At 43.4% G+C, this 13,104-nt stretch overlaps 1 protein-coding gene across 4 annotated transcripts in view; it reads left to right on the plus strand.

The window, feature by feature from the left end:
* Positions 1-13,104, plus strand: part of CABIN1 (calcineurin binding protein 1) — a 257,094-nt gene continuing 243,990 nt past the window's right edge. For 2 of the 4 annotated variants that reach the window (XM_075897952.1, XM_075897954.1), the window contains exons 1-3: positions 1-293; positions 9,572-9,637; positions 10,971-11,063. In XM_075897952.1, coding sequence (XP_075754067.1) covers positions 9,635-9,637; positions 10,971-11,063 — 96 coding nt within the window. In that variant the 5' untranslated portion in view covers positions 1-293; positions 9,572-9,634. The remainder of the gene's footprint in view (positions 294-9,571; positions 9,638-10,970; positions 11,064-13,104) is intronic. The other 2 variants (XM_075897953.1, XM_075897955.1) reach the window with 1 other exon arrangement.

Genomic DNA, 13,104 nt, shown 5'->3' on the forward strand with positions numbered 1-13,104 from the left:
GCCGGGCTCCCACAGCGCGCCTCGCCCTGCGCCGAATTTTCAGCGGGACCGGCCGGAAGCGCGCCTACGTCACGTCCGCAGGGCGACGCCATGACGCGTACCTCGCGCGCGCGCGGCTGACGGTGCCCGAGGCAGGGAAGGAGGGAGAGGCGGGGCGCGCTCCCGCCCCCTCCGCCGGCAGCCGGGCGCGTCTCCATTGGCTGGGTGGGGAGCCGCCGTCCAGCCAATGAGCGGGCGTTTTGTTGGCCGGCAGGGCTCCCGGGCCGGGGAGGAGGTTGCCGTGGAGACTGCAGGTGAGGCTCCCCTCAGCAGCCCCCCCCCGGCACGGGGCTGCGCGAAGGGCTGGGGCGCTGCCGGGCCCTGCGCGGGGCGGGGGGGGCTCGGTGCTGCCTGGCTCCCTGTGTGGGGAACGGCTGGAGCCCCGGGTCGGCATCGGCTTCGTCGGGGGGGGCGCTGGGCGAGCCGTCCCTGCCTCTCGAGGCCCACAGCGTCGTCCGGCGCCAGAACCGTTTAACCGACACAACCGCCACCAGCGGTGTCGGTTAAGCGCCCGGTTCTCCCCTCCCCCCGAGGGGGGAGGGGCGGGGTTCGGATTGGCCAAGCCGCCGGCTCCCCGCGGACTGCGCGGGCGGGGCTGCCGGCCCCGCCCCTGGGGGGCTCACGTGTAACCGCCGCGGGGTCTAGCGCTTGCACGTTACCGTGTCCCGTATGTCCCGCAGCCTGTGGCCGGAGAGAGCCTCCTGGCCCGCTCCTGCACCTCTATTCATATAGGAGATGGAAGGGATTGTGCATCTGCTCCTCCCCCCAGTCTACCCCTCCTACATACATCTAGGCTATGTCTACACTGGCGCCATCTTGCGCCACTGCTATGCAAATGAGGCTGAGCGTGGAATATCGCCGAGCCTTATTTGCGTATCTAATGAGCCGCCATTTTTGCAGAAGAGGCTCTTGCGCAAGAAGGCGCTGTCTACACTGCCCCGTCTTGCGCAAGAAAAACCCTCTTGAAAATAATCAGCGTGACAGCATTGCGCAAGAGGGCTTTTTTTGCACAGGAAGGAGCAGCATAGACAGCGCCTTCTTGTGCAAGAGCCTCTTCCGCAAAATGGCGGCTCATTAGATATGCAAATGAGGCTCGGCAATATTCCACGCTTAGCCTGATTTGCATAGCTTTGGCACAAGATCGCGCCAGTGTAGACATAGCCCCACTGTCTTCCCCTGCAGTCAGGAAGACACTCAGCCCTGCTCTGGGCGTTGGCACTGTGTGCACGGCTTGTAGAAACTATCCCTGTTAGCATGTGGTTGAAAACTGCGATTTTGGAAGAATAAACGTTTCTTAAATCTGATAGAAACATTTCACATTTTTTTTAAAACCACTGAAAACAGCTGTCTTTAAACAAATATTCCCTTTTAATGCATGAAACCCAAAATAACTGCTGTGAGAATGTGCCATGAAACTCACAAGAGAACTGCAAAATGAAAATGGAGCATAAATAATTATCAAGTAAATTAGAATTAGAAAATTGATTTCTATTTGAAATCATCTAAGGAGAGGTGTGAAACAAATACATGTATTCTTGCAGTACATATATGAGTTTTAAGTTGGAAAATTTAAAGGAGCACTCTTACATTGAGGGAATCTGTCAAGACAAAGTCTGCAGATGCCTAAGGTTTTGTCTTATACATAAAAGTTGCTTTAACTGTGTTGTTATACTAGGTATGCTAATATACTTAGAGCAGTATAAACCATTTTGTGTGAATTCAGTTATACTAGCATAAAAATACGTACAATGTTATAATTTGTTCCCATGAAGCATTATTCTGCTATAAAATAGTTGTGCCCATATTAGGAATTGTATCATTGTAAATACCACACTCTTAACTGGCATAGATATGTCAGTACAAAAACTGTTTTTCAGTTTTATTTCTCTCCCTCTATGAGCATTTAACTGTTATTAAAACATTTATATTTGAGGAAAATGCAGAATTAAATTGATTACCAGCTGCCTGTGTTTCTTTATAGCAATGGTAGGTCTAGTGCAATATCAGCCAAGCTATTGAGTTCTAATCCTGCGTTTACCAGTTAGGAAGTGCTTAAGGGGTACTGCCACCCGGTCCACCAGCCACTCTATGGCCAGAGCTGCTTCAGCAGACTGTGGCTGGCCTCCACCTGAATTCACTGAGAACAGCTAGTTAATTGATAAGCATACCTGTAGGCTTCATGCTTACCTGTAGGCTTACCGCTTAACACGCTAACCACATGTGGCTATTTGGCTGGTTGAATGGGGCTAGTTTGCTATAGCAGTAGGCACTATAGGGGCTGCTGTTTCAGAACTGGTTGTGGACACTACAGGGTTAACCATTTAACATCTTTGTTATCAATAGGGTGACCATATTTCCCAAAGGAAAAATAGGATACCACATGGGACTGGTCCGATGTCCCTGTTGCCTACATGGGGTTGGCCTAACTCCTAGGACTAGGCCCATTGCAGCTTGCCCACCTCCCAAATGTTCTTCTATGCTCTCCTTAGGGAGCATGTCCACTTTTTTTGGTAAAATTAGGCATTTATCCCATTTGCTCTTAAATGACTGCTTCTTGGAGCAGCTAGTGCAGGAACCCACAAGGGGAGAGGCAATTCTCGATTTACTCCTGAGTGGAGTGCAGGATCAGGTCCAGGATATAACCGTTACAGGACCGCTTGGGAATAGTGACCGTAATATAATAACATTCAACATTCCTGTGGTGGGAAGAACACCTCAGCAGTCCAGCACCCTGGCATTTAATTTCAAAAAGGGGAATTACGCAAAAATGAGGAGGTAAGTTAAACAGAAATTAAAAGGCACAGTGACTAGAGCCAAATCCCTGAAAGCTGCATGGAAACTTTTTAAAGACACCATAATAGAGGCCCAACTTAAATGTATACCCCAAATTAAAAAACAGAGCAAGAGACCTAAAAAAGAGTCACCGTGGCTTAACCACCATGTAAAAGAAGCAGTGAGGGACAAAAAGGTATCTTTTAAGAAGTGGAAGTCCAATCCTAGTGAGATAAATAGAAAGGAACATAAACACTGTCAAATCAAGTGTAAACATGTAATAAGAAAAGCAAAAAAAGATTTTGAGGAACAGCTAGCCAAAAACTCAAAAAGAAATAACAAAATGTTTTTTAAGTACATTAGAAGCAGGAAGCCTGCTAAAAAGCCTGTGGGTCCCCTAGATGATCGAGCTATAAAAGGAGCAATCAAGGATGATAAATCCATTGCGGAGAAACTAAATGATTTCTTTGCTTCAGTCTTCACGGCTGAGGACGTTGGGGAGATTCCTGAATCTGCACCGTCCTTTGTGGGTGATGAATCTGAGGAACTGTCCCGGATTGAAGTGTCATTAGAGGAGGTTTTGGAACAAATAGAAAAATTTAATGTTAACAAATCTCCGGGACCGGATGGCATTCATCCAACGGTTCTAAAAGAACTTAAATGGGAAATTGCTGAGCTATTATCTGTGGTTTGTAACCTATCCTTTAAATCGGCTTCCGTACCTAATGACTGGAAGGTAGCCAACATGACACCAATATTTAAAAAGGGCTCTAGAGGCGATCCTGGCAATTACAGACCGGTAAGTCTAACTTCAGTACCAGGCAAATTAGTCGAAACAATAGTAAAGAATAAAATTGTGAAGCATGTAGAAGAACTTAATTTGTTGGACAAAAGTCAACATGGTTTCTGTAAAGGGAAATCCTGTCTTACTAATCTATTAGAGTTCTTTGAAGGGGTTAAGAAACATGCGGACAACGGGGATCCGGTACATATAGTATACTTGGATTTTCAGAAAGCCTTTGACAAGGTCCCTCACCAAAGGCTCTTGTGTAAATTACATGGCCATGGGATAAGAGGGAAGGTCCTTTCTTGGGTTGAGAACTGGTTAAAAGACAGGAAACAAAGGGTAGGAATAAATGGTAAATTTTCAGATTGGAGAGGGGTAACTAGTGGTGTACCCCAAGGGTCAGTCCTGGGGCCAATCCTTTTCAACTTATTCATAAATGATCTGGAGAAAGGGGTAAGCAGTGAGGTAGTAAAGTTTGCAGATGATACCAAACTGTTTAGGATAGTCAAGACAGAAGCAGACTGTGAGGGACTCCAAGAAGATCTCACCAAACTGAGTGATTGGGCAACAAAATGGCAAATGAAATTTAATGTGGATAAGTGTAAAGTAATGCACATCGGGAAAAATAATCCCAACTATACGTACAGTATGATGGGGGCTAATTTGGCTACGACAAATCAGGAAAGAGATCTTGGAGTTATCGTGGACAGTTCTCTGAAAACTTCCACACAGAGTGCAGCGGCGGTCAAAAAGGCAAATAGGATGCTAGGAAGTATTAGGAAAGGGATAGAAAATAAGACCCAGAATATCTTACTGCCCCTGTATAAAACTATGGTACGCCCACATCTTGAATACTGTGTACAGATGTGGTCTCCTCACCTCAAAAAAGATATTTTGGCCTTGGAAAGGGTTCAGAAAGGGGCAACTAAAATGATTAGGGGTTTGGAACGGGTCCCATATGAGGAGAGGCTAAAGCGACTGGGACTTTTCAGTTTAGAAAAGAGGAGACTGAGGGGGGATATGATAGAGGTCTATAAAATCATGAATGGTGTGGAGAGGGCTGATAAAGAAAAGTTATTTATTAGTTCCCATAATAGAAGAACTAGAGGACACCAAATGAAATTAATGGGGAGCAGGTTTAAAACTAATAAAAGGAAGTTCTTCTTCACACAGCGTGTTGTCAACCTGTGGAACTCCTTGCCAGAGGAGGCTGTGAAGGCTAGGACTATAATAGAGTTTAAAGAGAAGCTGGATAAATTCATGGAGGTTAGGTCCATAAAAGGCTATTAGCCAGGGGATAAAATGGTGTCCTTGGCCTCTGTTTGTCAGAGGCTGGAGAGGGATGGCAGGAGACAAATCGCTTGATCATTGTCTTCGGTCCACCCTCTCTGGGGCACCTGGTGCTGGCCACTGTCAGTAGACAGGATACTGGGCTAGATGGACCTTTGGTCTGACCCAGTACGGCCGTTCTTATGTTCTTATGTTCTTATGCTCTTGCCATCTAATGATCAGTTGGCAAGAGCAAACAATACAAATGCCCAGTTTGCCAAAAATACAAAACCAAAAAAAACCAGGATAGCTGGGAGAACTTTAGGGACTGTCCCATCCAAAATGGGATGCATGGTCACCCTATCTACCAGTGACTTGATGTGTGACCTTTGCAAGTCACTATGGCCCTAATTTAGCCGGGTACTTACGTTTGAGTAAATTTACTTAAAGTTAGGTATATATTTATCTCATTGAATTGGGCTGTGCAGTCTTTTTTTTTTTTTAAGAGCTGGTGGTAATTTAATTTGGAGTCATAGATGTTCAGTTTAGATCTAGGTGAAAACCGGGTTTTTTGGTTTAATTGGCAAGTTAAAAAATGGAAAAATAATTGTTTCATGTTAAATCAAAACCTTTTTAAAAAAAGCAAATTAAAAAATAAAACCTCTTTTGGGTGAAACAAAATATTTTATTTTGATATAATCAAACTATTTTGTTTTGAACAATTTAAAGTGTTTTTGAATTTTTAAAAGTTAGACATTTTGAAAGAAAAAAATTCAGACTGAAAATTTTGCCCATCTCTAGTTACTTAGCTTCTGAAAATCAGACCTTTGTTTTCCCCGTGTATTAAATGGGGAAAATATGTGTGTGTCTTGTAGGGATTTTGTAGCATTATTAACTAATGTTTCTGAAAAGCTCTGAAAATGTACAATATAGTATTGTGTAGTTGTCTATGTAATATAAATACAAGTAACAGAAACTTTAGTTGAGGGGAAAAATCCATGTGAGTGAACCAGTAAAATGTGACCATTTTTGAATGAGTTTCATTAAAGTAAAAACATGCTTTCTTTGCATGTGAAAGTGCTCATCAATGATGTCTGAATTAATTCAGCTCATTGTTCAGTACACCTACTGCTTCCTACTATGCTTAATTCTGGACTTGTCTTGCTATTAATATGATCTACAGTATAAAAGACTGTTTTTAGCCTGCACGTGTCATCTTTTTTTATTTCTGCTAATGTGAGTGATTTGTCTCATGGCAGTGAAAATTTAGAAAAAAATGTACAAAATCATTTCACATTCTTTTACCATTATTTACATTATACTTCAAGAAATTAATAGAATGAAAATTATAGGTTTAATTTGAATGAAAAATAACTGATTTTACATGTGAATATCAGTTTTCAGGCTTTGTCATAGAAGTTTAGCTTCTTTTAACTGCTGAATAATTATTTTTTTAGAGTTCAGTGGGTATGCAGCTCTAAACTCCTGGTTTTGGAAGATGGGTGACAGAGACTCTGTGTTGTCATTGGCCCATGTACTCTCTGTATACGGAAAGTTATTTTTAAGTCCCCCATTGATACAAATGTTAGTTCAGCTTCATAAAAATAAGCAACAGTAGGCATGGGAGTGCTAGTGTAGAGGGCTTGCCTGCTCATTATAAGTAGTCGGTCAGTTAGAGCCCCAGAATGACTATTTCCTTGTTTTCTGGCAACAGACACTTGTTGTGGAGATGGAATTGGGTTCTAGTCCCAGAAATGCATCTGTAAACAGAGATTTTTAACCTTCTATTGCCAATACAGAGGCAGGAAATAGGTCCTTTTCTCAAAGCAGGGCTTTTTCCATAATTCAAAAAAAAAAAAAAAAAAAAAGAAATGGCATGCAGTGGTGCAGTTAGATTATAATAATGCACTGAAAAAAGGCAGAGTTGTGGTTATAGAGGCAACTTTATCTTTGTCGTTTTCTGACACTTAAGTGTTGCATTTAATGCTGCAGCCTTAACGTTGATTTAATAATTTGGATGTTTTTTCAATGTCATATGTAATGTTGGGATTATATTTAGTAGTATTCTTTCATTATACATGAATCTACAGTTGACAAATATACCATATAACACATATACCATATAACATTACCAAGGAGCTGATAGAGGAGGTATCTGAGCCTCTAGCTATCATCTTTGGAAAATCATGGGAGACAGGAGAGATTCCAGAGGACTGGAAAAGGGCAAATATTCTGCCCATCTATAAAAAGGGAAATAAGAACAACCCAGGAAACTACAGACCAGTTAGTTTAACTTCTGTGCCAGGGAAGATAATGGAGCAAGTAATTAAGGAAAATGTCTGTAAATACTTGGAAAGTGGCAAGATGATAGGGAACAGCCAGCATGGATTTGTAAAGAACAAATCATGTTAAACCAATCTGATAGCTTTCTTTAATAGGATAACAAGTCTTGTGGATAAGGGAGACGCGGTGGATGTGGTATACCGAGATTTTAGTAAGGTGTTTGATACGGTCTTGCATTAGTCTTATCAATAAACTAGGTAAATACAACTTAGATGGGGCTACTATAAGGTGGGTACATAACTGGCTGGATAACCATACTCAGAGGCTATGTCTAGACTGGCCAGTTTTTCTGGAAAATCAGCCGCTTTTCCAGAAAAACTTGCCAGCTGTTTACATTGGCCGCTTGAATTTCCCCAAAAGCACTGACTTCCTACTGTAAGTCAGTGCTTTTTGCGGAAATACTATTCTGCTCCTGTTCAGGCAGAAGTCTCTTTTGTGCAAAGCTTTTGCGCAAAAGGCCAGTGTAGACAGCTCAGATTTGTTTTCCGCAAAAAGGCCCCAATGGCGAAAATGGCGATCGGTGCTTTTTTGCGCAAAAGTGCGTCTAGATTGGCCATGGACGTTTTTCCACAAAAAGTGCTTTTGCGGAAAAGCGTTGGTGCCAATCTAGACGCTCTGTTCCGAAAATGCTTTTAACGGATAATTTTTCTGTTAAAAAAATTTCCGGAAAATCATGCCAATCTAGATGCAGCCAGCGAGTAGTTATTAATGGTTCACAATCCTGCTGGATAGGCATAACAAGTGGAGTTCCACAGGGGTCTGTTTTGGGACAGGCTCTGTTCAATGTCTTCATCAATGATTTAGATATTGGTATAGAAAGTACACTTATTAAGTTTGCAGATGATACCAAGCTGGGACGGGTTGCGACTAATCTGCAGGATAGGGTCATAATTCAAAATGACCTAGACAAATTGGAGAAGTGGTCTGAGGTAAATAGGATGAAGTTTAATAAAGACAAATGCAAAGTGCTCCATTTAGGAAGGAACAATCAGTTTCACACATACAGAATGGGAAGTGACTGTCTGGGAAGGAGTACGACAGAAAGAGATCTAGGGGTTATAGCGGATCACAAGTTGAATATGAGTCAGCAGTGTGATGGCGTTGCAAAGAAAGCAAACATGATTCTGGGATGCATTAACAGGTGTTTTGTGAGCAAGACACGAGAAGTCATTCTTCCGCTCTACTCTGCGCTGGTTAGGCCTCAATTGGAATATTGTGTTCAGTTCTGGGCACCGCATTTCAAGAAGGATGTGGAGAAATTGGAGAGGGTCCAGAGAAGAGCAACGAGAATGATTAAAGGTCTAGAGAACATGACCTATGAGGGAAAGCTGAAGGAATTAGGTTTGTTTAGTTTAGAAAAGAGAAGATTGTGGGGGGACATGATAGCCGTTTTCAGGTATCTAAAAGGGTGTCATAAGGAGGAGGGAGAAAACTTGCTCATCTTGACCTCTGGGGATAGAACAAGAAGCAATGGGCTTAAACTGCAGCAAGGGAGGTTTAGGTTTGACATTAGGAAAAAGTTCCTAACTATCAGGGTAGTCAAACTCTGGAATAAATTGCCCAGGGAGTTGTGGAATCCCCATCTCTGGTAATATTTCAGAGTAGGTTAGATAAATGTCTATCAGGGATGGTCTAGACAGTATTTGGTCCTGCCATGAGGGCAGGGGACTGGACTCAATGACCTCTCGAGGTCGCTTCCAGTCCTAGTATTCTATGATTCTGTGATTGTTATAAGCAGGGCTCCCTATAAGGTGTATGCCTGCAAAGGTGTGCACGAAGTATTTCTTTCCCGCCCACTCCCTCAGCAGAGCTGCGTAGCTGTGGCCCCAGCTATTCCCAGGGGTAGGACAAAACTATACCTGCATCTACACTGCCTCAGCAGTTTTGTCGACGACGGTAAACCTCATTCTACGAGGAATAACGCCTTTTGTCGACAGAGTTCTGCTGACAGAATGCATTATTGCATCTACACTGTCCTTTATGTCTATGCTGTCATGTCGACAAAGCGGCTTGCTTTGTCGACAGAACTGGATGTAGTCTAGATGCTCTTTGTCAACAGAAGCTTTGTCGACAGTATCTGTCAACAAAACTTCTGTCGACAAAAGCCTGTAGTCTAGACGTACCCCTAGTGTTTAAGGCCTTAAAAGCAAAAATAAGGAACAACTGAATTTTCTTTCATCTTAATTATTTTAGAACTTTATTTACAATTGTTTTTAAGATTATTGTCAATTCTTGTTTATATGGTAAGATCCTTTGCTTGTGAAAATTTCCAATTAAATGGTAAATAATGAATATATATTTATAATAATAAATGCTCTCCATTTATCGTAAATATAATTTTAATCCCTGTTTGCTTTTCAGACCTATTTGTGACTGGCATTACCACATGATTGTAGTGGAAGACCGCATTGAATCTTGCTGAACATGGTAAGACTAGCCAATTAGCCTATCATAAGACAGGATTTTCAGGTCTCTCCTCCACATCAGTCTTCTCTCTTGACCCTCCAGTCTCTCGTACCACCTCTCTCTCTCTCTCTCTCTCTCTCTCTCTCTCCCCCCCACGTCCTCCTACTGCCTCCCTCTCTCTCTCTCTCAGCTCTCCTCCACCTTCTGCCTCTCTCTCTGTCTCTCTCTTTCTCTTCTCCCCTTCCTGTCTCTCACTCTCCCTTTCTCTTCTCCTCCTCCTCCTGCCTCTCACTCTCTCTTCGCTCTCCTCTGTCTCGGTCAGGGATGCATGCTTGTCCAGGCCCTGCCCCCTGGGAGTGTACATCGCTGCCCCGCCCCTGTTCGCCTCTCGCCATGGCGCTTGGCTGACTTCTGCACTGTTCAGCCAGGCCACCGCACGGAAGCAAGCGGTGCAAACGGCCTCTCTCTCTCTTCTCCTACTGCCCCGTCCTCTCTCTCTCTCTCTCAGCTCTCATCCGTCTCCTGCCTCTCCATCTCTCTCTCTTTTTCTTCTCCCCCTCCTGCCTCTCACTCTGTGTTTCTCTTATCCTCCTCCTGTTGTGTGTCTCTCACTCTCTCTCTCACTGTCCTCCGCCTCCTCCATTCTCCTCTCTGTCTTCTCTGTGTCTGCTCCGCTTTCCTCCTTTTGAATCCGGCGCCCTTTTCTGACGTCAGAGACGCATGCTCGTCCAGGCCCCTGCCCCCTAGCTATTCCCTCTGGGCAGCGCTGTTGCTTCCCACCATGGAGTTCGGCTGACTTCTGTGCCGCTCAGCTGGGCCACCACTTGGGAAAAAGCGGTGCAAGTGTCCATTTGGGCCCCGCACTCCCCATGAAGCACCCCCGTCAGGATCTCTATGCTTCATGTTGCTTAAAATCCTTTTGCACATGATGTGAGAAACCAAACCCAGTTTTCTATATTTCTTTATTCCAAGACTTATCCACTCTTAGTGGAGTGTTACATGGCACAGTTAGAACATTGCCTTTTCAGCAATTATCTTTGTAGTAACAGTGTAGTTCCTTAATTTACCATTCTTCAGTTCCAAGATTCCTAGGGATGGTTTGACTTTCCTTTCCTGCCTTTAAACGAGCTCTCTTTGGCTTGCTTGTCATATTCTTCTGTTGGTGATGGATAAAATAACTATTATATACTGAAGTAGTAATAATTTCATATATTTTCCATGTTAGCATGAATTTTATTGTGAGATTTGTAATGAGAGAGAAAGAAGTGATAAATTTTGGAGACGAGAATGAAATGAGAAGCTGTGCCAGATATGAATTTCATGTTCGTAACTGTTTCTTGATTCTCATTCTTAGATCCGAATTGCAGCATTGAATGCCAGCTCCACAGTTGAGGATGAGCATGAAGGTACCTTCAAAAGTCATAAAACACAGACAAAAGAGGCTCAAGTAAGTAGAACAATTTTCAAAATGTGGAAAATTGACAGTGAATCTCTTTTGATACGTTCTATGCTCCAGACATTGGACTGTTCTCTCATAATTTTTGGTTCCATGGTGAAGGCTAATATTCTCATTTCCTAAACTCCGCCCTGAGTATGCCATTATGACTCCACTGAAATGGTGTGCAGTGCATCTGTCTGGCTTATTTGTGAGTAAGTTGCATGAGCTGAGGAGCTGAGTTGCCTGTTTGCTTACTGAAGAGATGAAGAAATATTGGATGTTGGAAGAGCTAATTTGCCTGACTCTACTTTTTGATGAAAACTGAAGACATTTTGATAGGAATGATCTCAGTGTCTCTGCTTTGTGAATCATTCCAGTCATGTTAGTTAGGGAGACTAAGCAAATTTAAAGAGCCTAAGTTCAAGATCCTGATTTATCCTGCAGTTTATATCTTATTCAGGAATGTAATTATAAATAACTAGTTTGAGTATAGTTTGTTTCTTTATAAGTGTGTCATGTGTACAGATTATTGCAAGAGGAAACAGAGTGTGCACTGTATGTAGTCATTCATAAGCCAATTTTTTCTGGAAAAAGTCCCGCTGTGATTAGTGGAGATTGGCTTATGAATGGGTTCATCCCGCAGCTCATGAAGTAATGTGAACTGAAGGACTTGTTGGCTGCCAACATGGAGCCTCTCAGCCCCCATTGGCTGGGAACAGTGAACTGAAGTAAATGGGAGCTGAGAGGCTCCGTGCCTGCAGCTTGCTTGCCCCTCAGCCTGCATTGATACTGTTGAGCTGGGCCTGGAAGTCTGTACTCTGGAGTCGGCTTATAAATGGGTCAGTGTATTTTTAAAATTTTTTCTCTGTAAGTTTGAGAGGAAGCGTAGAAAAGAAATGGCTTATGTTTGAGTATATACGGTATCTTTAATTGACTTTGCCAGGCTTTATATTCATTCAGCTTAGTGGCATTTCTCTGTTTGGATGTAATATGGTAACTTTTCAGTGCTATCCTGATCAATACCAGTATTTTAGGAATGATCAATGCTTCAGTGGACAGAACCCCTATTGGTCTTGGTGAAAATCAGAAAATCAAAAGGGGGGAACTGGGGACAACCAGAGCCACAGGCATCTTTGTTAGCAGAACTAACAGCGTAAACCACTATGGTAATTGTTTATAGAGCTGGTTGATGGTAGGTGTCAGTCTTTCTTCCTCTCCAGACATCTAGGCAGACTTATTTGCAATGTTGGAGGTGCAGTGTTGATGTTGTGATACATGTAGGTAACAATGACACAGGGAAAGATAGAAGAGAGATCCAGTAGGCCAAATATTGGCTGCTAGATTGATTAGAGATTAAAGTAGAGATCACGTCTCTGATCGGCTACTAGAGTTGAGAACAATGGAACTCAAGTTCTTCCTCAAAATAAGTGAGATGGTGTTGCTGGCAGGGCATCCTCTGTGAGAAGTCATTGATTCTGGAACTCCCTCTACTTCGTCTACCAGAGCCCAGGTTTGTTAATCAACTGAGGATGCTGCACATTAAGGATGTTAATTTGGTAGTCAAGCAGTCAATGGAATTTCCATTGACTACTCAACTAGTAGATAGGCACTTCTGCATTCCCCCTTTGAAATGTACAAGGGGGGAGAATGCAGAGGAATACAAAGGAGGATTGTGGAATTCCGCATGCAGCGTGGGGCCAGCAGGAACGCCCACTGACTCCAGGTTGCACTTGATGTGCAAACTTTGAAATGTACAAGAATCCCCAGTGAGGGCTCTTGTGCATTTTAAAGTGGAAGTGCCCTCATAGAGCCTGGATGCTCCATGCTGCACTGCTGCTTTGAAATGCCACATGGAGTTCAGGCTGAACTGGGGACTTCCCCGCTGATCTCAGGCTCTGTGTAGCATTTCCCCAGAACCCGGGATCAGCTAGGGCTTCAGAGAGGCAGCACCTCATGGAACCCAGGGTCAGCTTGGTGCAGCGCTGCCCCTTTCAAACAGCGTGGCGGCGTTTCAAAGGGGCAGCGCCACACGGAGACCGGGTACGGGCTA

Source organism: Pelodiscus sinensis, chromosome 15 (genome assembly GCF_049634645.1).
Source record: "Pelodiscus sinensis isolate JC-2024 chromosome 15, ASM4963464v1, whole genome shotgun sequence".
Classification (NCBI taxonomy): domain Eukaryota; kingdom Metazoa; phylum Chordata; order Testudines; family Trionychidae; genus Pelodiscus; species Pelodiscus sinensis.